The sequence below is a fragment of the Gopherus flavomarginatus genome, chromosome 18, assembly GCF_025201925.1.
Source record: "Gopherus flavomarginatus isolate rGopFla2 chromosome 18, rGopFla2.mat.asm, whole genome shotgun sequence".
Taxonomy (NCBI): domain Eukaryota; kingdom Metazoa; phylum Chordata; order Testudines; family Testudinidae; genus Gopherus; species Gopherus flavomarginatus.
In genome coordinates, this window is record NC_066634.1 from 19,218,834 (window position 1) to 19,243,808 (window position 24,975).

General features: G+C 63.3%; 2 protein-coding genes across 3 annotated transcripts in view; one reads left to right on the forward strand and one right to left on the reverse strand.

Moving 5' to 3' along the window:
- Window positions 1–61: 61 nt before the first annotated feature.
- CKM (creatine kinase, M-type) lies at window positions 62–9,807 on the forward strand. Its single transcript, XM_050927841.1, has 8 exons — window positions 62–174; window positions 2,638–2,851; window positions 3,670–3,824; window positions 4,121–4,253; window positions 5,200–5,371; window positions 5,956–6,079; window positions 7,302–7,491; window positions 9,572–9,807. Exons 2-8 carry the CDS (start codon window positions 2,659–2,661, stop codon window positions 9,748–9,750), a joined length of 1,146 nt encoding a protein of 381 aa, XP_050783798.1. The 5' UTR covers window positions 62–174; window positions 2,638–2,658; the 3' UTR covers window positions 9,751–9,807.
- Window positions 9,808–13,243: 3,436 nt separating this feature from the next.
- Window positions 13,244–24,975, reverse strand: part of MARK4 (microtubule affinity regulating kinase 4) — a 59,504-nt gene continuing 47,772 nt past the window's right edge. The window contains exons 12-18 of one of the 2 annotated variants that reach the window (XM_050927792.1): window positions 19,916–20,072; window positions 19,050–19,264; window positions 18,262–18,365; window positions 16,501–16,767; window positions 15,944–16,023; window positions 14,790–14,834; window positions 13,872–14,035 (exon numbers count right to left, since the gene is read on the reverse strand). In XM_050927792.1, the coding sequence (XP_050783749.1) occupies window positions 13,971–14,035; window positions 14,790–14,834; window positions 15,944–16,023; window positions 16,501–16,767; window positions 18,262–18,365; window positions 19,050–19,264; window positions 19,916–20,072 (933 nt within the window). In that variant the 3' untranslated portion in view covers window positions 13,872–13,970. Of the gene's footprint in view, window positions 14,036–14,789; window positions 14,835–15,943; window positions 16,024–16,500; window positions 16,768–18,261; window positions 18,366–19,049; window positions 19,265–19,915; window positions 20,073–24,975 lie in introns of both variants that reach the window. The other variant, XM_050927791.1, reaches the window with a different exon arrangement.

Genomic DNA, 24,975 nt, shown 5'->3' on the forward strand with positions numbered 1-24,975 from the left:
GATCCCCAAATTTTGTGCTGGGCTGGCAGCAGCAGTGTCCAATTGGAGTTGGCCAGCTGCTCGGAGCCAGCCAATGGGAGCTGGCCACAAGGTATATAGGGGCAGCTCCCCCACTGTTGTCCTGGGTCACCTGTTGCGCTGGAGTAGAGGAGTCCCCGTTGTTCTGCTGATCAGGTAACCCCTGGTGCGGGCTTGCGAGGCAGCAGCTGATGGAGTCCAGGAGGGGGATGTGGCCTGGGCAGGGGCAGGTGTCTGTGCCATCCTTGGGCAGGGCAAGCAGAGAGTTCCCAGGAGCTGCTGGGCAGGGGCTGGCTTGGTTGGTGGGTGGTTGGGTGCTGAGTGTTCCCAGGCTGGGCGTCACAGGAAAAGGGCACCCTGTGGGTGCAGTGTGCATGGGATGTCAAATGGCAGTGTCCCATCAGCTTCCTGGAGGGAAGGGGAAGCCCCCTGAGGGGAGATAAGGGGCCCAGCAGGGTGGTAGTGGCCAAGGTGACCCCATGGAGGTGAAGGGGCTGCAGGACCAGTGGGTGGTGCTTGGGGCATGCCCAGGGATGGCCCTGGGTTGCTGGTGACCTGTTTGACCTTGGCAGTGTCTCTGGGTCCCTAGGGAATGGTGGAGGGGCTGTGCTCAGGGTCCCTCTGCTCCCAGAGCCCTTTGCTCCTGGGCCCCATATCGGACCCTGCTGAGTCTCTCTGCTCCCAGAATCCTGTGGGCTGGTGCCCCTGGGTCCCATATCAGAGCCTGGCGTGTTCTGACTCCAGGAATGCTAATCCACACGAACACAGCTAGGGTGACCAGACAGCAAGTGTGAAACTCGGGACGGGGTGGGGGGTAATAGGAGCCTATATAAGAAAAAGACCCCAAAATCAGGACTGTCCCTACAAAATTGGGACATCTGGTCCCCCTAACCACAGCTCCTGGAATGTGGGTGCAGCTGGCAGCTGCCCGGGGCCCTTTCGGGATGAGGGCAGGGGCTAAAAATAACCAACCCGGAGCAGCAGCTGAAAAAGAACCCGACTTTCCATTGGCAGCAACTAGATATGTCCCCTTCCTGGGCTCCTCCCCATTGGTGCATTGCCTCTGACCTCTGCCTGCCTGTCCCTGCTGCCCCATAGGTAGCCACCCGCCAGCACCTGGGCAGATGGCTGCCACTGTGCTCTGCCACAATGGTGCTCGTCCTGGCCCAGCCAGGGGTGCCCCCTGCCCAGGGAGCCCTGCCCTGACAGTGGGGTGCTGGGCTCTGCCTGAGGCTGACACTGGCTCCCCTGTTCCAGGAGCCCAAACCCTCACCTTGGGGGAGTGCCCCTTGCTGGCCCTAGCTCCCATTGCCCAGGGAGGACCCACAGCCCCACGCCAGCCTTCAGGCTGGGGGTGTCATGGTGCACAGACTCAGGGCTCTGGAGCCGCTCTGAATGAGGTTCAGGGACCCTCCTGCAGCGTGACCCCCCACTCCGGGCTCACTCTGCCTAGGGCGGCCACCTGGGTCTGACCTTGGAGCACTCAGCGCCCTGCTCCATGCTGTGAGCTCCCTGCAGGGAGTCCTCCTGGATGGGACACCTGGGAAAGCCCTACCCTCTGTGCACCCCACCCCCGAAGTCAGCAGTGAGCCCGGGCAGTGGGTCACACCCATGGGTTATTAGTGGCAGGGGCTGCTCCAGGCACCAGCACGCCAAGCACGTGCTTGGGGTGGCAAGCCACTGAGGGCGCTCTGCCAGTCACCGCGAAGGCAGCAGGCAGGCTGCCTTCGGCGGCTTGCTTGCGGAGGGTCCGCTCTGCGAGAGGTCCGCCGAAGCCGCGGGACCAGCGGACCCTCCACAGGCAAGCCGCCAAAGGAAGCCTGCCTGCCGTGCTTGGGGCGGCAAAATGCCTAGAGCCACCCCTGATTGGTGGTGGGGAACACAGCGTAGAACAGAGCTCGTTAGCACAGACAGCAGGAAGTTACAGCAAAGTCCATCCTAGGGGGAGGGTGGGGAGACCAGAGCTCTCCCTTCTCGAGTTCCCCAACCACAGACGGACTAGCGTCCTGCAGCCGAGCCTCAGTCACGCCCAGCTGTCCTCCTCTGTCCTCCGTCTCTTTCCCGGGCAAGCAGGTCCCCCGGCCCCAACTCTAGCTTTGTTCCCCAACACCTCTGGCTGGCTCTGGCAGAGAATGGGCGCAGGCCATCAGTTGCCAGGCTACAGAGTGTCAGCAATTGTCTGTGCCCAGGCAGCCAGCTGGTAGTCACACCTGCCTGCTAGGGGTCTCTGCAACGATCACACATGCTTGTCCCACCACCTAGATACTTGAGTAACACAGGGGAAACCGAGGCGCACACAGTATTCAGAAAAAACATTAAGAACTTTCCCACTTTGTCACATGGGGTCACCCTGACTTAGGTGCCTCCACTCTGCAGGAGACCTCAGGCTGGTGCAACTAACACAGGATGCCTGGGCAGCGGTGGGATGTACCCCTCTGTCTGGGGTGTGGTTCCCCCCCCACCCATGGCTGCTGTGCTGTTGGGCCCAGGCGGGTGGGGAAATGGGCATGGGAGCCTGGCGGGATCAGCCCCCTGGGCATGGCAGAGGGGTTTTGTCCAGCAACCCTTGGCTCCAGCCAGCGGCTGCCCCCGGGACTCAGCAGGCCCCTGTCTCCTCAGGACTCGCCCCTGCCCGCCATCATGCCGTTCGGGAACACCCACAACAAATACAAGCTGAACTTCTCCGCGGAGGAGGAGTTTCCCGACCTCACCAAGCACAACAACCACATGGCCAAGGCCCTCACCCTGGACATCTACAAGAAGCTGCGGGACAAGGAAACCCCCAGCGGCTTCACCGTGGATGACGTCATCCAGACTGGGGTGGACAACCCAGGTGGGTGCCGGCTGAGCCCCACTCCCAGGGCCAGACGTGTTATCTGTGACAGGGCTCTGACCCTCGCCCCCGAGAACCTCCTGCCCCTCACTCCCCACCCCCCTCGGCTCTCTTGCTGCTTAGGACCCAGTCTAGCTGGGCATGGCAGCGGCTGTCCCCAGCCTCCCTGCAGGCTGACCCCTGACTCCCCAGTGGTGGGTCAGCAGCCATGCCATCCACCATGGCACTGAGCGCGGCCCTGCGAGGGATGGATCAGGATGGGGCCCCTAGGCCTGGGAGGTGCCTGCCACTGAGCGGGACGATGGCCTTGCAGACACCTCACCTCTAGCCCTTGGCCCCTGGCGGGGGGGACACTGCAGGGAGCCACCTCCTGTGAGATCATCCCCATCTCCACCCCCATCCCATGCATCCAAAATCCTGTGAGCCTCCGCCCCACCCCCCATCACTGCAACTGCCCAGCCTGTCTCCCAGCACCATGGCAGTCTAGTCTGGAGACTACCCACCCCCCGGTGTCCCTTGGCCTCCCCCATAGCCACCAGCAAAGGGACAGGCCGCCTGGGCAGGGCAGGGGGGAGTGACCCCCTGAGCCTAGTGCAGAGGGACTGAGCACTTTCTGCTGCCCCCCACTGCCCAGAAGCCTGGTTCCTGGCCTGGCCACCCCCTTGCTGGGGAATGGGCCCAACTCACTTACCAAGGAGCGCAGGGTGGGATGCCATCCACCTGCGCCCTATAGCTGCACCCTACGGCAGGGCCCATAATCCCTGTGCCCCATGGGTCTTCCCAACCTGCCCAGTCTAACCCCCCTGCGCTGCCTACAGGGCACCCCTTCATCATGACGGTGGGCTGCGTGGCCGGGGACGAGGAGTCCTACATTGTCTTCAAGGACCTGTTTGACCCCATCATCCAGGACCGGCACGGTGGCTACAAGCCCACGGACAAACATAAGACCGACTTGAACCACGAGAACCTGAAGGTGTGAGCAGGGGTCAGGGGGACGGGGGTTGGAGGAGCCGGGGATGGAATGGGGGTGAGGGGACTGGATGGAGTGGGGCAGGGGATGGAGCAGGGGTTGAAGGAGCTGTGATGGGGGATGGAGTGGGGGTTGGGGGCCCTGGGATGGGGGAAGGAGGGGAAGTTTTGGGGGAGTGGGACTGGGATTTGGGGAGCAGGGGTTGTGTTGCGGGAGGGACCTGACTCAGCTGAGGGCCAGTGGCTCAGGCAGGGCCATCCCGGGGCATTACTGAGTCTGGTTCCCTCTGGCTCACGCAGGGCGGAGACGACCTGGACCCCAACTACGTGCTGAGCAGCCGGGTGCGCACTGGGCGCAGCATCAAGGGGTACACGCTGCCCCCCCACTGCAGCCGCGGGGAGCGCCGCGCCATCGAGAAGCTCTCCATCACTGGTAGGGGGCTGGGGTCAGGCCCCATCCGAGAAGTAGCAGGGATGGGGCGGGGTACCTGCAGGCCAGGACTCAGGTGTGCTGGTAGGGGGGCTTGGGGGAGGGCTGAGGGGGGTCCCCACAGGCTGTGAACTGAACATGTCTCATGGGAGCGGGGAAGGTGTCCCCTGGGCCAGGCCTTTGGTGGGGTGAGCTGCTCTCACCAGCTGTGAGGGGGGTGTGTGTCTGTGGGGGCTGCTTACTGTTTATGGGGCATGTGGGGGGTGAGATCCTGCTGGTTGGGGGGGGAGGCTTTGGGGGGGAGGTGGCACTGGGCAGGTGAGATGGGGCTGTAGGGAGGCATCAATGGGGTGTGGGGGTTGGATGCAGGGAGCAGGGCCGTGGGATGCTCAGGGGGTTAGGCACTGGGGGGTTAAGGGAAGGGCTAGCCACTGAGTGCAGAGGAGTAGGGGTGCTGGGTGCAGGGGAGCCGGGTAGTGGGGCATCGAGGAGGCTGGGAACTGGGGAGCAGGGGCAGTGTGGCATTGAGGGCGCTGGTGCAGGGGAACAGAGCGTTGAGGTTGCTGGGGCACTGGGTGGAGGGGAGTGGGGGAAGTTAGGTGCAGGGGAGTAGGAGGGGTTGGGTGCTGGGAGTTGGATAGTGGGGTGTTGAGGGGTTTGGGTGTTGGGAGGCTGATTGGGGCACTGGGTGCAGGGGAGTGGGGCAGTTGGGTGCAGGGCAGCGGGGTGCAGGGGAGTGAGGGAGTTGGCTGCAGGGGAGTAGGAGAGGTTGGTTGGTGGGGGCAGGGCAGAGGGGTGCTGGGTGCAGGAGAGCGAGGGAGTTGGGTGGTGCATGTGGGGGGTTGGGAGCAGGGCAGTGGGGTGCTGAGGGGGTTGGGCTCTGGGGCATAGGAGCCATGGGGCTGGGGAACGGAACCAGGACTGGGGCTGACCCCTGCTCTCTCCCCAGCCCTGAACAGCCTGACCGGGGAGTTCAAGGGCAAGTACTACCCCCTGAAGGACATGAGTGACCAGGAGCAGCAACAGCTGATAGACGACCACTTCCTGTTCGACAAACCTGTCTCGCCCCTGCTGCTGGCCTCAGGCATGGCCCGCGACTGGCCCGATGCCAGGGGCATATGGTGAGCACCAGGGCCCCCAGTGCCAGTGGAGGGGGAGTCTGGGCAGGGGGATTCAGTACCAGGACTCCTGGGTTCTATCTCTGGCTCTGGGAGGGGAGTGGGGTCTAGTGGTTAGATGGGGAGGTGGGGAGGAGGGCTGGGAGCCAGGACTCCTGGGTTCTATGCCTAGCTCTGTAATGGGATGCTAAACTGTTATGTAGTTTCTCTGCATGATGCTTCCCATATCCCTGCTCCCCTGGGCCCTAGGGTGGCGCATTAGCGGGGTCTGACAGTCGGGGAAGGGTGCCCCGTAGCCCGTCCATCCCTGGTACAGGGCTGCCCAGCTCAGAGCGGCCCTGCAGCCCAGCAGGTACAAGACAGACTGGCAGATTCTGGCCCAGAGGCTAGGGCCCTTTCCCCAGCCCTACAACAGCTGTGACAAGGGGGCGCTGGCGCTGCCTGGCCTGTGGGGGGCGAAGGCTGATTGGGGCAGGGCTGGAGAGGAGTCCCAGGCCTCCGTAGGCTGGCTGTGCCAGGCTGGGCGGAGGGACCATGCCAGGGGCTCAGGCTGTGCCGGTGCCATCACACTGCCCTCTGGGTTGCAGGCACAACGACAACAAGAGCTTCTTGGTGTGGGTGAACGAGGAGGACCACCTGCGCGTCATCTCCATGGAGAAGGGCGGCAACATGAAGGAGGTGTTCCGGCGCTTCTGTGTGGGGCTGCAGAAGGTGAGCGCCCTGTGCCCTCCCACCTGGGGGGCAGCCCAGCAGTCCTGGCTCCCAGCCCCCTGCTCCAAGCCTCTAGACCCCAGACTGGACAGACAGCCCAGCAGTCCTGGCTGCCAGATGCTGCTCTAACCACTAGACCCCGCTCCTCTCCCAGAGCTGGGATAGAACCCAGGAGTCCTGGCACCCAGCCCCACTGCCCTCCCTGGTGCTGGGAGTGTGGGTGAGGGCCAGCCAGCTGGTGTACGGGCACACTCCAGGCTAGTGGCTGCTGTGCTGCCCTCTGCAGGGATGGCCCCACCAGTGGAGCATTTTCTGGGAGAGGTGCCCAGTGTCCTGGGGCCTTGCGTTTGGAGCATCTTTTTACCCTTCCCTGCCCAGCTCTGGTGCCAGCTGCTGGGGGGCATCCCTGGCTGGGATTGCTATTAGGGGGTAGGCCCTAGCTGGAAGGGGGTGGTTAGCAGAGGGTCTGTCTGGCCCTGGCTGGGGGGGTCATTGCGGGGGGGGCAGTCCTCACTGGGGTGTGTTGGGTGGAGGGTTGTCGGAAGGCCTGTGGCTGTCCTGGCTCTGGCTGGGGGTGGGGTGGGGTGGGAGGCAGGAGGCTGGCTGGACCCAGGCTGGAAGTTTGGGCGGGGGCTGACCGGACCCTGGTTGGGAGTTGGGGGGTGTGTGTGTCTGGCCGGACCCTGGCTGGGAGTTGGCGGTGGGGGTTGGCCTGACCCTGGCTGGGATTGTGGGGCGGGTGTGTGTGGGGGGAGGTGGGGGCTGGCCAGGGATTGGGGGGAGGGTCTCTGGCCTGACCCTGGCTGGGAGTTGGGGGGAGGGGGAGGCTGGCCAGACCCTGGCTGGGATTTGGGGAGGGTGTGTGTGTGGGGGGGAGGGGGGGCTGGCCTGACCCTGGCTGGGATTGGGGGTGGGGTGTGGGAGGCTGGCCTGACCCTGGCTGGGATTGGGGGTGGGGTGTGGGAGGCTGGCCTGACCCTGGCTGGGATTTGGGGAGGGTGTGTGTGGGGGGGGGGGCGGGCCTGACCCTGGCTGGGATTGGGGGTGGGGTGTGGGAGGCTGGCCGGACCCGGCTGGGAGGTGGGGGTTGGGGGCTGGCCTGACCCTGGCTGGGATTGGGGGTGGGGGGGCTGGCCTGACCCTGGCTGGGATTGGGGGTTGGGGGCTGGCCTGACCCTGGCCGGGGGGCACTGAGCTGACAGGCTCTCTCCCTACCCGGCAGATTGAGGAGATCTTTAAGAAGGCCGGCCACCCCTTCATGTGGAACGAGCACCTGGGCTATGTGCTGACCTGCCCCTCCAACCTGGGCACCGGCCTGCGGGGCGGCGTCCATGTCAAGCTCCCCCACCTCAGCAAGCACCCCAAGTTTGAGGAGACCCTCAAGAGGCTGCGGCTGCAGAAGCGCGGCACAGGTGAGGGGCGGGGGCCACAAGTGGGCGTAGGGCAGGGTTAGGGGCACAGGTGAGGGGCAGGGGGCCACAAGTGGGCATAGGGCAGGGTTAGGGGCACAGGTGAGGGGCAGGGGTCACCTGTGGGTGTAGGGCAGGGTTAGGGGCACAGGTGAGGGGCGGGGGTCACCTGTGGGTGTAGGGCAGGGTTAGGGGCACAGGTGAGGGGCGGGGGTCACCTGTGGGTGTAGGGCAGGGTTAGGGGCACAGGTGAGGGGCGGGGGTCACCTGTGGGTGTAGGGCAGGGTTAGGGGCACAGGTGAGGGGCAGGGGGCACAAGTGGGCGTAGGGCAGGGTTAGGGGCACAGGTGAGGGGCAAGGGCCACAAGTGGGCGTAGGGCAGGGCTGGGGACACAGGTGAGGGGCAAGGGCCACAAGTGGGCGTAGGGCAGGGCTGGGGACACAGGTGAGGGGCAGGGGGCACAAGTGGGCATAGGGCAGGGTTAGGGGCACAGGTGAGGGGCGGGGACCACAAGTGGGCATAGGGCAGGGTTAGGGGCACAGGTGAGGGGCGGGGACCACAAGTGGGCATAGGGCAGGGTTGGGGCACAGGTGAGGGGCGGGGGCCACAAGTGGGCGTAGGGCAGGGTTAGGGGCACAGGTGAGGGGCAGGGGGCCACAAGTGGGCATAGGGCAGGGTTAGGGGCACAGGTGAGGGGCAGGGGTCACCTGTGGGTGTAGGGCAGGGTTAGGGGCACAGGTGAGGGGCGGGGGTCACCTGTGGGTGTAGGGCAGGGTTAGGGGCACAGGTGAGGGGCGGGGGTCACCTGTGGGTGTAGGGCAGGGTTAGGGGCACAGGTGAGGGGCAGGGGGCACAAGTGGGCGTAGGGCAGGGTTAGGGGCACAGGTGAGGGGCAAGGGCCACAAGTGGGCGTAGGGCAGGGCTGGGGACACAGGTGAGGGGCAAGGGCCACAAGTGGGCGTAGGGCAGGGCTGGGGACACAGGTGAGGGGCAGGGGGCACAAGTGGGCATAGGGCAGGGTTAGGGGCACAGGTGAGGGGCGGGGACCACAAGTGGGCATAGGGCAGGGTTAGGGGCACAGGTGAGGGGCGGGGACCACAAGTGGGCATAGGGCAGGGTTAGGGGCACAGGTGAGGGGCGGGGGTCACCTGTGGGTGTAGGGCAGGGTTAGGGGCACAAGTGAGGGGCGGGGGTCACCTGTGGGTGTAGGGCAGGGTTAGGGGCACAGGTGAGGGGCGGGGACCACAAGTGGGCGTAGGGCAGGGTTAGGGGCACAGGTGAGGGGCGGGGGTCACCTGTGGGTGTAGGGCAGGGTTAGGGGCACAGGTGAGGGGCGGGGGTCACCTGTGGGCGTAGGGCAGGGTTAGGGGCACAGGTGAGGGGCGGGGACCACAAGTGGGCGTAGGGCAGGGTTAGGAGCACAGGTGAGGGGCGGGGGTCACCTGTGGGTGTAGGGCAGGGTTAGGGGCACAGGTGAGGGGCGGGGGTCTGGGGGACAGGGCTGGAGACACAAGTAGGGGTGGGTTTACCAGGGGCTCGGCTTATAGGGAGAATAGGTGGGGCTACAGGTGTGTGGGGGGCACATAGGTAGGGCTGGGGTTACAGATGAGGGTGGGGACATAGGCTTGGGGAAGGGGACTCCAGTGGGGGCAGGCAGTACAGGTGGACATGGGGGCACAGTTGGGGGGGCAGGGGTAGGGCTGGGGTAACAGGTGGGGAGAGGGCAGGGCTGAGCTCAGCAGGGGCTGTGTGACACTGTGGTGTGGCCCTGCCCATCCCCCAGGCAGAGCCGTGTCCTGCTGCCCCCAGCCCCTGGGGTGCCCTCAAGCCCATGTGCTGCGCTGAGGGGCATCTGAGAGACTCTGGGCAAGGTCTGGAGCGCCCAGCCTGGATGCCAGGAGTGTGTGTGGAGGGGCAACCAGGCAGCTGTGATGTGGGGGGGCTGGAAACGTGCTGGGCCATCGCTGCTGCATGGGGTCTCCAGGGGCCTGGCAGCTGTGGGCAGAGAGGCCAGCCTAGGCTGGTGGGGCTGCTCCACTGCAGTGGGGTCCGGGCTCAGCTGCATGGCGCTGTGCCCCCCAGGTGGCGTGGACACCGAGGCCGTTGGTGCCGTGTTCGACATCTCCAACGCCGACCGGCTGGGCTTCTCCGAGGTGGAGCAGGTGCAGATGGTGGTGGACGGCGTCAAGCTCATGGTGGAGATGGAGAAGAAGCTGGAAAAGGGCCAGGCCATCGACGACATGGTCCCAGCCCAGAAGTAGGCGTCTGCCCCCTGCCAGCGGGCACGTGTGACCTAATAAAGTAACAGTGGCCACCCAGCAGCCTGCTCTGTGTCCATGGAGGTCCTGGCGGGAGCGCAGGTGGGGAGAACAGCTCATAATTCCAGGCGGTCTGGCGGGCAGCATGTCCCAGTGCCAGCCGTGGGGCTCCATGGCAAGGGGCTGTCACGCCCCCCAGCTCTTGTGCTCTGGGGAAGGTTGGGCAGGAACCGCCCCACCCCCAACTCCCAGGTATGTGGGTGCTAGGCCAAGTCCCTGGCTTTGGAGGGGGTCCCCACACCTGATGGGCAGGCAACACATTAGCCAGTCGCTCTGCTCTGCTGGGGGGGGGGGACACTGAGCACCCACGGCTGGCCTTGCTATGTCTGAGCCCCCCTGCTGTGCGCTGGCCTCGAGCTGTGTGCCCCTCATGGGCATGTCAGCTCCCCATCCCCAAGTGCACCTGGGGGGGCAGCTGCCAGCTGTTTCCTGAGCCCTACAGCCGAGCTGCTCTGCCATCTGTCTAGCCTCACCCAAGACTATGTGTAAGAGGGGCCATGGTCTGGGCAGGAGAGGCCAGGCCATCCCCAGAGCTCCTGCTGCCCCCCTGACTGTTTACAGGGGGGCCCAAGTGGCCAGGGTGAGGTTTGCTCAGGGGGATGCTGCCCCCCCGGGGTGTGCAGCAAAATGCCCACCTCCACTCTGGCCATAACAGCCTCTGGCTACCTGCCTGCCTGGCTCCTTGGGAGCCTGGTGTGGTGGCTTCCCCTGGCTGTGTGCAAGGGGCAGGACATATGCCCCATGATCTGCCTGTGCAAAGGGCCATCTGTGCTGGGAGGTGTGGCTCAGGTGGGAGGGCTCCAACCCTGGCATCACTGCTCCAAGGAACTGGGGCTCCTTCCCCCTTGGGCCCCTCTCCCCATGGCCCTAGTAGCAGGTGGAGGCCCTGGGGCCCTGTAAAGCCACACTGGGTGGCATCCCCCAGCCCTGCTCAGTGCCTGCAGCCCAGCCTGCCCTCTCCTAGGCAGCTGTTTGATAAGCAACCACCTCCCTGGCATTGGAGCTCAGCTTAAAACTCCTGAGAAGCACAGAGGCCCTGGGAGCAGGGTGCCAGCTTGTCTCTGTCAGTTGCCCGTCATCCCCTGACTCCGGGGACTGGGGCTTTGAGTTGCTCCCTGAGGGGCTGGTACCACTGGTGAATGTGGGCCTGAGCCTCCAGAGAAATGGGGCAGTGCTGGAGGTTGATAGCAGCAGCACCACCTGTGCCCTCCAGCCATCCCCATGTGAGCCCCCAGCTGTGCCTCCCTGCTCCCTAGCCCAACCAACCATCTCATCAGATCAGATCTCAGCTGTGCCTTCTAGCTCTCCATGCCCTCCAGCCCCACAATTTCATGAGACCCCAGTGGTGCCCTCTAGCTCCCTGCCCTCCACACAGAGATGCAGTCTCTGGTTGCTGGAGGGGGCTCCCCTCTTCACACTGTCCCGGACCCCGCTCTCCTGCCAGCCCAGCGGGTGGCATCATCCCCGAAGGGACTCATCGCACGGAAGCAATGGGGGAGGGGAGGGAGAGAGACACAATGTGAAACAAGGCAAAACTGGTGCTGGAGTGGCTGTCCAGAGCTGGCATCTAAGTGCCTGGCACCAGGTGCCAATTACCCTTGAGCAAAGCAGGGTCATAATGCGTGGCAAGCGCCAGGCACACACCATCCTCATGCTGGGGCCAGTGGAACGCCCACCCACAGCACAGAACCAGAAGGCACTACTGCTGGTGCCAACCTGTGCCTCACACCACGGCTTTCTGCAGAGCTGCTCAGGCTTCCCAGCAGCCCTGGCACCTGCACGCGCAGGCACAGGCCACCCTGCCACTTGCTAGTGGAACGGAGACAGGACAGGAAGTCCCACTCCCATGGGACTTGCTGGGCTGAGCTGACAGTGCCTGTAGGGGGCTGGGCCTTGAAATCACCTACACATTAAATACAAACCCCTCTGTCCCTGCAGCGAAATTCTCTGCACTCTGCCCCGTGCTCATGGCCGACAGCAATCTTGGAGGGGTGGAACAGCTCTCAGGACGCCTGGGTTCAACCCCAGGGCAGCCTCCGCTGACAGGTTTCTTTGCAAAGCACCCTGTGCTCCCAGGGTGGCAGCCCATGGGTGGAGACAGAGGAAGGCCTACGCTGTGGCAGTGCCAGGACAGATGGGCAAGACCTGTGCCCACGTGGCGGCAAAGCAGGAGCCAGACGGGGTGGAGGCTTCCTATGTTTATTGGGGGTCAATACAGACTGGCGCACAGGGCTGGAATAACTTAAAAACGTCCCAAGGCTATGGCTCGGTACTCTACACAACCCTAAGGGACTCGGGGCTATTTACAGGGGCTGTACAAGGGGGGGAGGACCCGGCCAGGATAGGAGATGGGGAGAAGACCCACCAGGGCTTTCCCGGGAGCTGCCTGTTGCTTTGCTCTGCTCTTTAAAAAATGGGGCGGGGGTGTCAACAGGCCCCCAGCTGGGCCCCCCTACCCAGCCAGGATGCCTGCTGCCTAGGAATGCCCCCCCACTGCCAGGATGCCTGCCACCTAGACACACCCTCCAGCCCCATGGCCAGGACACCTGCTGCCTTGCTTACAACCTCCTCTGTTCCACCAGCCTCCAGCTCCTCCACTGCAGCCCCCGCAGCAGCAGGGCATAAGGCCAGGCTGACACCCCCAGCTGTGGGCACACGTGGGCAGGTCGTGCCCATCCATGGGAGGTTCAGCTGTGCCAGGCCCCAGGTCGTACCAGCTCCGGTGAGGCCATGGCCCACCTGGGGCCCTGCCCATCAAGGGGGCTGTGCCCCGAGCAGCGCTGAGTCCCTCTGGGGGTCCAGCCTCCCCAGAGGCCGCCCGCAAGGCCCCTCTCAGCCACTGGCCCTGAGCTGAGGCAGCCAAGCAGGGGGGAGGGAGGGCTGGGGTCAGAGCTGCCCCCAGGAAGGGGGCACAGTCCCTCGTGCTGCCCTGCCAGGGCTCCTGGGCAACAGGGGTGAGCACTGGGGCAGCCATGGGCACTGGGGCACGTGCCCCATGGCTCCCAGCTCCACCCCCGGCCCCCAAGAGCTCAACCAACACTGTCCCACCTCCACCCAAGGGGCATCCAGGGCCTGAGTCATTGCCATGGCCTCGGCTGGGACCACCCCAGAGGACCCCGCACTCGCCCTGGCACCTGCTCAGCACTGCTGTGCCTAGAGGGGGTCCCCCCTTGTCCCTGTGCTGGGGAGACTTGTGACCTCTCGGCCACCCAGGGAGATGGGGCCCCCCTCTGGCCCAAAGTTGGAGGCGAATGAAACTGTGGGCCCGGTGGCTACACTGCTGTCCCAAGCGTTCAGCTTCTCACTCTGGCCCCACTGCATCGCCCCAGCCCAGAGCTCCCTGCCCTGCTCTGCCCTGAGCCCACAGTGGCCTGTCAAACCTGGAGTGCCCCCCTGTCCCCTGAGCCCCCCCAGCCCAGAGGCCCCTCCCCCGGCCTCTTCCAGAGGGCCCTGCCCGGTCCCTGCCAATGTTATCACCCCAACACCTGGTAAGGTTGGGAGTGCTCCCCCATACTAGGGCCAGTAGCTCGGTGACACCCCACAATTGGCCTGGGGAGCCCCCTGCTGCACTAGGCTGGGCAGTGGGGCAGCCCTGGGCCTGCCCCCAGCCCAGAGGAACCAGGCCCAGCCCCTTGCCCCAGAGGGGAACAACGCCCGGTGCCCGTGCTCTCCCTGTGATCCCCCATGAGCAGCAGGGCAGGCCCCAGGCCTAGGCCCAGAAGAGGAGAGGCCAGGTTCACAGGCCAGAGGGGTCAGGGGCATTTCCCCTACAGGCCCAGCTGCTGGCCAGGTCCATCCCAGGGCTGCACTGGCTCCAGGCCAGGGAGCCTGGGGGGACGCCCCACCTGCAATGGGGCCAGGCAGGCTGCTGGGCGTGGGGAGGCGTCCAGGGCGCTAGAGCTGCAGCTGGCTGGCAATGCTCGTCACCACGGTGCGGAAGGCCAGCGAGGTGCCGGCCAGGCGCCGAAAGAGCACGCCAGTGAGGCCGAGGCGCTGCAGCCGGCACACCTCCGCCTCGAAGTGGCAGAAGTGCTCGCTGGCACTCTTGGCGTGCGTGCAGGACAGGAGGAAGGGCTCCAGCTGGTGGCAGCGGCAGCTGGCCGAGTCCGTGGCCTGGCGCAGGGCAGCCATCATGGCCTCGGGGGGGTGGGTGCTGGTCACCTTCACATTCCAGGTACATCGGAGCAGCCGGGGTTCTGCTTCCTTTTGATTCCAAGGTAAATTGCAACTGTGGGCGGAAGGAGCAGAGGGGGCGTCAACCGGGCGGGACGGGGGCTGCAGGGCGCCGAGATGGGTTCCTCGCTGGGGGGCTGGGTCCCTGCCGAGACACTGTGCTGCCAGAGTGCCAGAGCAAGGGGGCAACTGTGTGTGGAGGCCAGGCTCTGGGCAGCCCCGGCAGGGCAGGGTGGGTTCTGGGCAGCCCCGGCAGGGCAGGGCAAGTTCTGGGCAGCCCCAGCAGGGCAAGGCAGGTTCTGGGCAGCCCCGGCAGGGCAGGGCAAGTTCTGGGCAGCCCCAGCAGGGCAGGGCAAGTTCTGGGCAGCCCCAGCAGGGCAAGGCAGGTTCTGGGCAGCCCCGGCAGGGCAGGGCTGGTTCTGGGCAGCCCTTGTGAGATGGGACACGGCAGCCCCAATGAGACAGTTGGGGGGTGGGGCGAGTGGGACAGGGGAGCCCCAGCAGGCTGGGATGGGGCAGGGAAGGGTGGGACTGGGCTATCCCAGCAGGCTGGGATGGGGCAGGGCGGGTCAGAGCGGGACAGGGCAGCCCCAGCGGGCTGGGAAGGGGCAGGGCAGGGCAGGACAGGGCTGCCCCAGCAGGCTGGGATGGGGCAGGGTGGGGCAGATCAGGACAGGGCTGCCCCAGAGGGCTGGGAAGGGACAGGGCAGGGTGGTGCAGGGCTGCCCCAGCGGGCTGGAAAGGGGCGGGACAGGGCTGCCCCAGTAGGCAGGTCAGGACGGGACGGGATGGAGCAGAGCAGCGCGTACCTTGTGAGCGCAGGTCCCCCGATTCTCTCAGGTTCGTCTGCGACCCTGTGGTGTGGACAGAGCTGCAGTTAGTGCTGCACTCAGAGGGGGCAGCGGTGGGTGCTGGGCACGGATAGACAGGGCTGCTCCAGCCCTCCCCCCAGGCGTATGCCCCCATCCACAGGCAGCGAGGGGCCGGCATGAAGGTTTCCTTTAAGACTGAAGATGTCTGGCCTGGCGGCTGCTGATTCCTCCATAGTCGGGCAGAGGGGGAATGATGGAGGGTATCCGAGGCTGCTCCGGATGGTCCCTGAGCCCTCCAAATGAATCCGCATGCTGGTAGCTAGGCCATGGGTTCGGCTGGGCTCCACCCCCAGCAGATGGGGCAAGATGGGAGCAACCAGATGGGAGGGAGCAGCATCTCTGCCACTTTGGGGGGCCAGAGCTGGATGCTGCATCACTAACTCCTCTGAGAGCTGTAGAAGGAACCAGCGTAGGCACCTCACCCCATGCAGCCGGGCATGGGCACAACCAGGGGGCTCAATTCTGGGGCTGCGGTGCAGAAAGGCCCTGTCTTGGGGGAACCTGTCACCCCACAGGCCACAGGAGCAGGTAGGGACAAAGGGCTTTTGGAGAGGACCCCAAGTATTCTCAGACCCCCACAATATGAGCCCTAAATGTCTGTATGGTGGCATAGGTAGGATCCACACTGCCCTTGGGCACAGAAGCCGTGGCCTGGCCACGTGCCCTTGGGCACAGGAGCCATGGCCTGTCCACATGCCCTTGGGCACAGGAGCAGCTGCCTGGCTACACTGCCCTTGGGCACAGGAGCGGCAGCCTGGCCACACTGCCCTTGGGCACAGGAGCGGTAGTCTGGCCACATGCCCTTGGGCACAGGAGCCGCGACCTGGCCACATGTCCTTGGGCACAAGATTGGCATCCCGGCCCTGCGGACTGCAGTGCACATACAGTTCCTTGCTGTCCAGCCTGATCCCACCCCCTCCCCGAATAGAGCTCCCGGGCACTGGGAGATCCCCCGGCTTTCAGGCTGGGGCGCTGAAGCCCAATACCGGATCTGGAATGAGAAAGAAAAGGTACGAAGAGAGAGCACGCGAGGGGGGGACAGAGCGAGGAGGGGGACAGAGCGAGGGGGGAGCGGAAGCAGCGGCACTTACTGATTTTGGCTCCTTGAGGCACAGAGGCGCCAGAGACGCACCTGTTAGAGTTCTGCCGCTTAGACGGGTCAAGAGTGACCCTGAAACAGAGAAGGGTGGAGTGAAGGGGAAGCAGAGAGCTAGAGAACAGAGGCAGGAGGTGCCCATGCCAGGCACACGGCTCATGCAAGGAAACGTGGCACCCAGACCCAGGGGCCCAACCTGGGGGTCCCCACAATGCCCTCTGCTGGGAGAGGCTGGCACTGGATTTGCTGGGAGCCCCCCACAGCCACCACCCCCAGGCTGCCCCCCCACGGCGCCCCCTGCTGGGAGAGGCTGGCACTGGATTTGCTGGGAGCCCCCCACAGCCACCACCCCCAGGCTGCCCCCCCACAGCGCCCCCTGCCAGGAGAGGCTGGGACTGGATTTGCTGGGAACTCCCCACAGCCACCCCCCCACCCCACTCCTCAGAGCCCCCCTGCTGGGAGAGGCTGACACTGGAGGAGTTGGGTGTGTCCCCTCCACAGCTAGCACCCCGCCCCTTGCCCCACGCCGAGTGCTGGGTTGGGGGCACTCACCTCCGCGTCAGCTTGGAGGTGAGTTTGCTGAAGAGGTTGGAGGTGGCACGGCTGCGGCTCTGGGGCAGTGGTGTGGCCTCGTGGGACAGCGTGGGGGAGGTGGGCGGCCCGTTCTGCACGGCCCCGCGCCGGTCCCGCACCTGCCCCCCGTGGAAGGTGCTGCGGATGGTGGTGCCACGCGAGAGGCGGGTGCGGTCCGAGGATGAGGAGGACGTGGCGATGCTGTGGCTGGAGGGCGACGCAGGGGGCACCCGGTTGGTGATGGAGCTGGGGAGAGCAAAGAGAGCCCCATTGTGAGCCTCACATACTGTTCTCCCATCCCTGCCCCACGCACCCTATCCTCCCCGCCCCCTATGCACCCCCTGCTCCATAACCCCCATGCACCCTCTCCTCCCCACCCCTATGCACTCCCTGCCTTATAACCCCCACACACCCTCTCCTTCCTGCCCCATAACCCCCACACACTCTCTCCTCCCCGCCCCCTATGTACCCCCTACCCCATAACCAGTGTTCCCTCTAATTTTTCCCACCCATGTGCAGAAATAATTTTGTTATGTGCCCCACTATGGAGGTGATACGTGATACATGACCTTCATACTGGTGCACGTAACAAAATTCATGGGGTGGGGGTGGGGCCGAGGGGGTTGGAGTGTGGGAGAGGGCTCACAGATGGGGCAGATGGTTGGTGTGTAGGGTGAGGGCTCTGGCTGGGGGTGCGGGATCTGGGGTGGGGCCGGGGATGAGGGGCTTAGTTCTGAGGTAGAGGGTTGGGTGCAGGGGGTGAGTGCTTTGGGGTGCAGCCCCTGCCCCATAACCCCAATGCACCCTCTCCTCCCCACCCCTTATCTATCTCCAGCACCTCTCTTCCCCACACCTTATGTATTCCCTGCCCCATAATCTCCACGCACCCTCTCCTCCCCACCCCTTATCTATCCCCTGCACCATAATTGCCACTTATGACTCTCCTCCCAACCACCCCTATGCATCTCCTGCCCCTAAGCCCCAGGCACCCTCTCGTCTGCACCCCTTATTTATTCCCTGCCCTATAACCCCTAAACACCCTCTCCTCCCTACCCCATGCATCTACTGCCCCATAACCCCCATGCACCCTGTCCTCCCTACCACTATGCACCCCCCACCCCATACACTTACTACTCTATTAACTCTTACGCACCTCTCTCCTCCCCACTGCTTCTGTACCTCCTGCCCCACAATTCCCACAGGGTAGGCAAGGAAAGGGGCCCTGTGAGGTTATCCCAGGATCTGTCATGGTGCTGCCTGTGGGACACTGGGGGGAGGGGGCTCTGCGAGGTCATCCCCTCCATCCCTCAGCTCCATCATGGCTGATGCTTGTGGGGGAGGGGAGGGGAGGGGCCTCCTCCCCCACCAAAGCTTTCCTCTCACCCACCAGCACTGCCCATCCCTTCTGTGTCCCCCCACTCTGCCTTACCCAGACTCAGGGCAGCAGCCTCTACCCCTCATACCCCTGGGCTAGGGGTGGGGTGGGGGGGAGGGAGAGCCCCATCCCACTCCCTGAAAGCCTGCCCGGGCACAGCAGCCCCTTCCCCCAGTCCAGCCTGGACTGAGGGAGGGAGTTCAGCAGAGCTCCTCCCTCATGCCTAGGACCACGGGGGTCTGGAGCTGTGGCAGCCCCATCTCAGAACCTGGTATTGCCCCCTGGGCCTATCCAGCCTGTCATCCCCCCTCCCCGATCAGATCCCTGGGCCCCTCCCAGACAAGCCCCCGTCCCAGCCCGGCTACCTGTTCTCCTTGCCATTGTGCAGCAGCAAGTGGCGGTCGGCGCCGGGCCGCTCCGTGCACACGTACGTGTTCCTCCGCGCCATCACGCTCGACGGGATGTTGTTCTGCAAGAGACCGAGTGGGACTGAGCCCCAGATCTGCGGGGCCCACCTAGTGCCCACCACCCACAGGCCCAGGGGCATGGGAGCACCAGCTGGCGAGGTGACAGGCCTGTCCCCTGGGCCACATGCCATTCCCCTGGCACACACCTCTACTGCCCATGCCCCATGGCACACACCACTCCTTGAGGTACCCTGACCGTCCCCCGGGGGCACACGCTGCTCCCCAAAGCACCGTGCCCATCCCCTGGGGCACATGTTGCTCCCCTCAGCACCCCATTCTGCTGCTGTCCCCCTGGAGCACATGTTGCTTCCCCATACCCCACTGCCCTCCGCACAAACTCCCTCCAGCCCTCCACTGCCCTGGCCCCTCCCCTCTCCCTAAACTCCCTCCAGCCCCCCACTGCCCTGGCCTCTCCCCTGAACTCCGAACTCCCATCCCCCTGAACTCCCCCCACCCGCTGCCTGTCCCCCTCCCGCCCCCAGGGACACAGACCACTCCCCTGTCCCTCCCAGGGGCGCACGCTGCTCCCCTTGGCACCTCACCCTGCTGCCCATCCCCTGGGGCACACACCACCCTGTCACTGGCTCAGCTGGCCATACCCCTCCTGCCAGCCCCTCTGCCTGTCCCCTTTCCCACCCCCGCTGTCCATCCTGGGGCCCGCCCCCTGCCCCAGCACCCTTCCTCACCGTGTTGATGGTGCTGTCCTTGCGCCGGTCGGGGATCTCTGATTTGTTGGGATTGTTGGCGCTGCTCACCATGGGGCTGGATGGGGGGATCCCGCGCCCGCTGCTCACCACGCTGCAGCTGGCCTTACGCGAGGGCATCCGCTCTTCCTTCAGCTCTGCCTCTCCAGTGCTCGTGGGGCTCCTCTTGGGGTGCAAGGGGACCGGCGAGGGGCCACCTGCGGGCAGGCGTAGCTCTGACATCCTGCCCGGGAGCCTTGGCTGCCGCCCCGCCTGGGTAGAGGGGGCAGCAGGCGGGGCTCGCTGGCGTTCGGGGCTTCATCTTGCTCTCCCATAGGGTTTTACTCAGTCACAGTCCCCCCGAACTCCCCACAGCCACCACTGCCCTGACCCCTTCCCCAAACATCCCATGGCCCCCCACTGCCCTGACTCCTCCCCCAAATACCCCATGGCCCCCCAATGCCCTGACCCCTCCCCCAAATACCCCATGGCCTCCCACTGCCCTGACTCCTCCCCCAAACACCCCACTGCTCCCCACTGCCCTGACCCCTCCCCCAAATACCTCATGGCCCCCCACTGCCCTGATCCCTCCCCCAAACTCCCCACAGCCCCCCACTGCCCTCACCCATGCCCCAAACTTCCTTCCCCCTGAACTCCCCACAGCTCCGAGCTCTCCCCTAAACATTGCACAACCCTCTGTACCCATTCCCCAGAGCCCCCAGGCAGCACCTGGCACCCAGCTGCCCTTTCACCCTGGTGCCCCATGGGGTTCTGTGCAGCCGGTGCCCAGCAGCCCTCAGGATACGGGGCCTCAGAGCCAGGGGCCTGTTGCTGTGGGCGAGGGCTGAGTGGGGCAGCCTGGCACTCACAGAAGTCACTATGCCGCCGCTGCCGGTGGTAGGTGGAGGAGCTGCGCTGGCTCTTGCCATGGGAGGACGATTTGCTGGTGCCATTGGAAACCTCGCTGGGTGCCCGCACCCGGGCCAGGGAGAGGCTGCTGCCCGTGCGGGACTCACTCCCCTCCACCTGTCGAGAGATGACACCTGTTACTCTTGCATGGGCAACCCTGCCCTGCACCTAGGCGCTGGCTGGAGTCCAGGTGGGTGACGCTGGCCAGAGGTGGAAGGTGATCCCAGGGTGCCCCCTAGGGCCAGCTCCTTTGTGCCTGTGGCCAACCCATCGTACCATCCTGCCAAGCCAGCACACACCCAGCACGGACTGTGATGCCCAGGCCAGCCGGTGGTCCATGTCTGCTGGGGGAGTTCCTGCCTAACAGGAGTGGGGGCTGCTCCCCTCTCGTGCTTGCACCAGGGTTGGGGCTGGCCCAGTTTGGAGAAGGGAGGCTGAGCCACAGCCCCCCCAGGAGAGAAACCTGGGGGCCATGTCCTGTTTGCTGCCTGGTCAGTCATCCCTGGGCTCCTGGGCCCACTCCTGAGTGCTTCTTCCCAAGCCCAGATCCCACCATGGACTCCCCCGAGTTGCCTAAGTTTTTTGTAATGGTTATATGGAGCTGAGGCATACCTCAGTTTCTCTCTGTATGTTGCACGGCTGCCCAGTGGGTGCAAAAGGGTTAACCGGCTGCCTGAGGGGACGAATTCAGCCATTGAAGAATGGCTCATCTGTGGGTCCAGCAACACAGAGACCCCGCCAAAGAATGAACCATCCCCAAGTAGCAGAAGGACACTCAACTGGCAGGCCTGGGGAATAAGGGCTCAGGGGCTGCCTTTTGGAGATGCTCAGACCTGGGGAGCTAAGGGGGATGGAGGAGGGAGCCATCCCTGCTTGGCTGGCTCCTCAGGCTTGGCCAGGCTGGTCTCTGGCCTAGCCTCGGCCGCTGCGCTGCTCCAGGCCGGTCAGAGGCGAGGGCCAGGGGCTAACACATGGCTGCCTTGCTCTGCAGAGGCTGCCAGTGTCGCTGTGACACTCCTGGGAGCATCATGCAGCAGTGGAAGGGGACAGCGCAGGGCTCCGCAGGACATCGACTGGGCTGGACTTGCTGCAGGGAGACGGGGTTGCCAGTGCCCAAGGCCCAGTCTTGCTGTCCTACATGCCGGGGGCCTGGCCCTATGGAACTGGGGAGGTTCTTGGGACCTGGCCCACTAAAGGGGTCACTCCCCGGAGACTGATCACAGGCTGGGGAACAGACCGGCCCCTGTGACTCCGGGACACCCTCCCACGCCAGCCCCAGTCCCCCTCTGGCCCCTGCAGCCAAGATCTGGCTTCAGGGCGTGGAGCTGGCAGCTGCCTCGTGTGGTTGCTGCCCCTCCCAGTTCGGAATCGCTGGCACATTTCTCCCAGCCTCAAAATACCATCACAGAGGCTCAATGTATATGTATACCTCCCCCACTCCCAATCAGGAAGTGGAGCAAAACATGCCCCCATGGTTAACCAGCAGAGTAACGGAGATGGTTAGGGACAAAAAGACATCTTTAAAAGTCCCACAGAGGGAAACAGAAAGGAGCCTAAACTCTGGCGAGGCAAGTGTAAAAGCATAACTAGGAAGGCCAAAAAACCAATTTGAAGAGCATCTAGCAAAAAACACAAACAGCTAAAAAATAAACGTAAAACACATCGGAAGCAGGAAACCTGGCAAACCATCTGTGGGGTCGCTGGACAATGGAGGTGCTAACGGAGTACTCCGGGAAGACAAGGCCGTTGTGCAGAAGCTAAACAAATTCTTTGCATCAGTCTTCACTGCAGAGGAGGTGAGGGAGATTCCCACCCCTGAGCCAATCTTTTTAGGTAATAAATCTGAGGAACTGTCCCAGACTGAGGTGTCGATAACCAAATTGATAAACTGAACAGTAACAAGTCACCAGCCCCAGATGGCATCACCCAAGGGTTCTGAAGGAACTCGAATGTGAAACCACAGAACTGCCACAAGGTTACTTACCTGTAACTGGAGGCTCTTTGAGATGTGTGGTCCCTATCTGTATCCCACTGAGGGTTATACGCATGTGCCATGTGTCCTGGCCAGAGATTTGGAAGTAGCAGAATCTGTCGGTCCGTGAATGTGCCCTTGCTCCGCCTCATGGTTTAGTCTGAGGCGATAAAGGGCAGGGCGGACTGATCGCACCCTCAGTTCCTTCTCTCCACTGCAAGTCGCACAGATCTGCAGCAGAGGGGAAGGAGGGTGGGACTGGAATTCAAATAGGGACCACAAAGCTTGAAGAAGAGAAGGTTCGTAAGGAGCTCCGTGGGTTCGTAAGGGGCTCACACGTCTGTAAGCAGCATGTCGTGAAACGTGGCTGTAGTCGATGCTCGTGCTCTTGTGGAATGGGCTCGTAATGTGCGCCGAAACCTACTTAGAGATCCAGTGTGTGGAGATCATTTGCTCCTTAATCCTGTCAGCTATCGCCATAAACAGTCTAGGGGACTTGCTGAATGGTCGAGGGAGTGAAGGCGCCGCTCCTCTGCCAAGACATGAGTGTCACAGAGTCCCTGGGTGATGCTCCGAAACTGCTCCCCACAAAGCCAGTCAGGACTCTGGGGAGCATCCTCTCCCTCAGAGCAGACTGTCTTCAGGGCAAGAAGCTCACACCACTTCACCTTCCTGGGTCTGACCTTGAAGCATTCAGCATACGCCCCGCTGTGTGCTTCCCACAGCGAGTCCACCCAGGTTGGGTCCTGGGGAAGCCAGAGGGTCCTGCCCCCCACTTCGCGGTCAGACATGACTCTCAGCCAGCCAGTAAAACAGAGGTTTATTAGATGACAGGAACAGGGTCTAAAACAGAGCTTGTAGGTACAGAGAACGGGACCTCTCAGCTGGGTCCATTCTGGGGCCCAGTGAGCCAGACCACCCCATCTGCCCTCACTTCCGGTCCCCAGCCAGCTTCAAACTGAAACCCCCTCCAGCCCCTCCTTTCTGGTGTTTGTTTCTTTCCCGGACCAGGAGGTCACCTGATCTCTTTGTTCACCTTTAGCTATTCCCTTGCAAGGGAGGAAGGGCTCTGGCCTTTTGTTGCTAGGAGACAGATTGTCAGCCATTTATGCACCCTGGAGACTTTTAATATATAGGGGAAACTGAGGCACTCACAGTATTCAGAGGAAACATTAAGAACAGTCCCACTTTGTCACAGTGAGGCTTCGGAAAGAAGGCAGGTAAGCGTATGGGTTGGTTGACATGAAAACAGGATACAACCTTTGGCAGAAACTTGGGGTGCAGACGCAGAGAAACCTTGTCCTTATGGAACGTGGGATCTACTGTCATGGCCTCCAGTTTGCCTACCTGTCTCACGGAAGTAATAACTACAGGGAAGGCGGCCTTCACGGAAAGGAGAGACAGAGAGCAGGAGGCCAGAGGTTCAAAGGGTGATTTTATCAATGTTGTGAGGACGAGGGTGAGAGCCCATTGGGGGGCAATAGGTTGGACAGGTGGACAGGTCCTAAGGAAGCATTTCCAAGACCTGCGAGTCAAGGGGCGGATAAAGACAGAGTGCCCCTCCACAGGGGATGGCGGGCATGGATAGTGGCTACATGCACCTTGATGGAGTTTAGCGTGAGTCCTGACGCCTTCAGGGCAGTACAGAAGAAGGGGAACGTCCATGTCCTCAGGGGAAAGACCTTCTCTGCTGGGCCCTGGAGGGGAAACGTTTCCATTTGGCCCAATAGGAGCCTCGTGGCCTCTTTCCTGCTACTAGAGAGAATGTCTTGCCCTGCCAACAATCAGTCCCATTCTAGCGAAGATGTTCACCTGAAAACCAAGCTTTTAGGAGGACCATCTGTGGATCGGGATGCCTCATCCTGCCTCTATGTTGTGCGAGCAGCTCCAGGAACATTGGCAATGGAAGCAGGGGATGAGCTAACATGCGGAGAAGGAGAGAAACCAGAATTAGTGAGGCCAGAACAGAACGATCGGAATGACTGTGGCCCTCTCCTGTCCGACCTTGCCTAGAATGTGAGGCAGGAGCAGTGGGGAAGAAAAGGTATAATTGATCTGGTCTGACCAGTAGATGACTAGGGCATTGCCTTGGGAGCGGGTGCTGATCCCGCCCCCCTCCCCAGGGAGTACTGGTGCCTTTGCTGTTGGCATGGGAGGCGAAGAGGACTCTGGTGGTTGGAGTCTCCCCACAAGTGGAAATGTTGGCAACCACAGAGTCATGGAGCGCCCATGAATAGCCTGCTCGGAAAGTCTGAAATCACGTTCTGGAACCTGGGGAGATAGGCTGCCGACAACAGGATCTTGTGGACAATGCACCAATCCCACAGACAAACTGCTTCCATGCAGCGCTGGTGACTGTGTCCCCCTTGCTTGTTGATGTAATTAACGGTGGTGGAGATGAGAACATGACAGGAGTGAATGGATGGGAGAAATGCGCGGGACGCCCTCCGCACCGCCCGAAGCTCCAGGATGTTGATGTGCATTCTCGATTCCCGAGGGATCCAAGTCCCCCTTGTCACATGCTCATCATGAGCAAGGCACCAATGGCTCTATGGATGGGGAAAGGGAGGGTACTGCCACTGAGCTGGCAGAACCTCTGGATTGTCATAGCGACGTTACAGGAGGGGCGGACCTTGCACTCCGTCTGTGTCCTCCGATGCTGAGAAGCCAGCTGGCAGAACTGCAGGAGCCATAGGGGAGCAGGTGGGAACATGACCCAAAGGAGATAAGTTCCAGATAGGAAGGCATACCCCCTTCGGTGGCAACTGTACCTGAAGACGTAGGCACCTCACCATCTCCAATGCAAAGAGTTCATGAGGCTCGGTTGCTGACTTCGGCCTTCCTGGTGTCACCGGCATCCGCCTCGTAGCTGGAAGCGGAGCTGGAATGGAGCACTGCTGCAGAACCCAGGGTTCCCTTGACTTCAGTGGCACCAACTGACCTGGAAGGGGTGCATGGCATGGTGGAGCTGGGAGCCTGCGATGCGTCGTGCTTGTGAGCCTTGCAACATGCCGCTTCTCCATGGCTGGAACTTGTAGACGATGCAGT

What these genes read in the sequence shown, in the direction of transcription:
- CKM (XM_050927841.1), top strand. Translation starts at nt 2,659, where the DNA reads ATGCCGTTCGGGAACACCCACAACAAATACAAGCTGAACTTCTCCGCG. An exon ending in GACTGGGGTGGACAACCCAG is followed by an intron (nt 2,852 to 3,669) that starts GTGGGTGCCGGC and finishes CGCTGCCTACAG; the next exon opens with GGCACCCCTTCATCATGACG. An exon ending in GCTGCAGAAGCGCGGCACAG is followed by an intron (nt 7,492 to 9,571) that starts GTGAGGGGCGGG and finishes TGTGCCCCCCAG; the next exon opens with GTGGCGTGGACACCGAGGCC.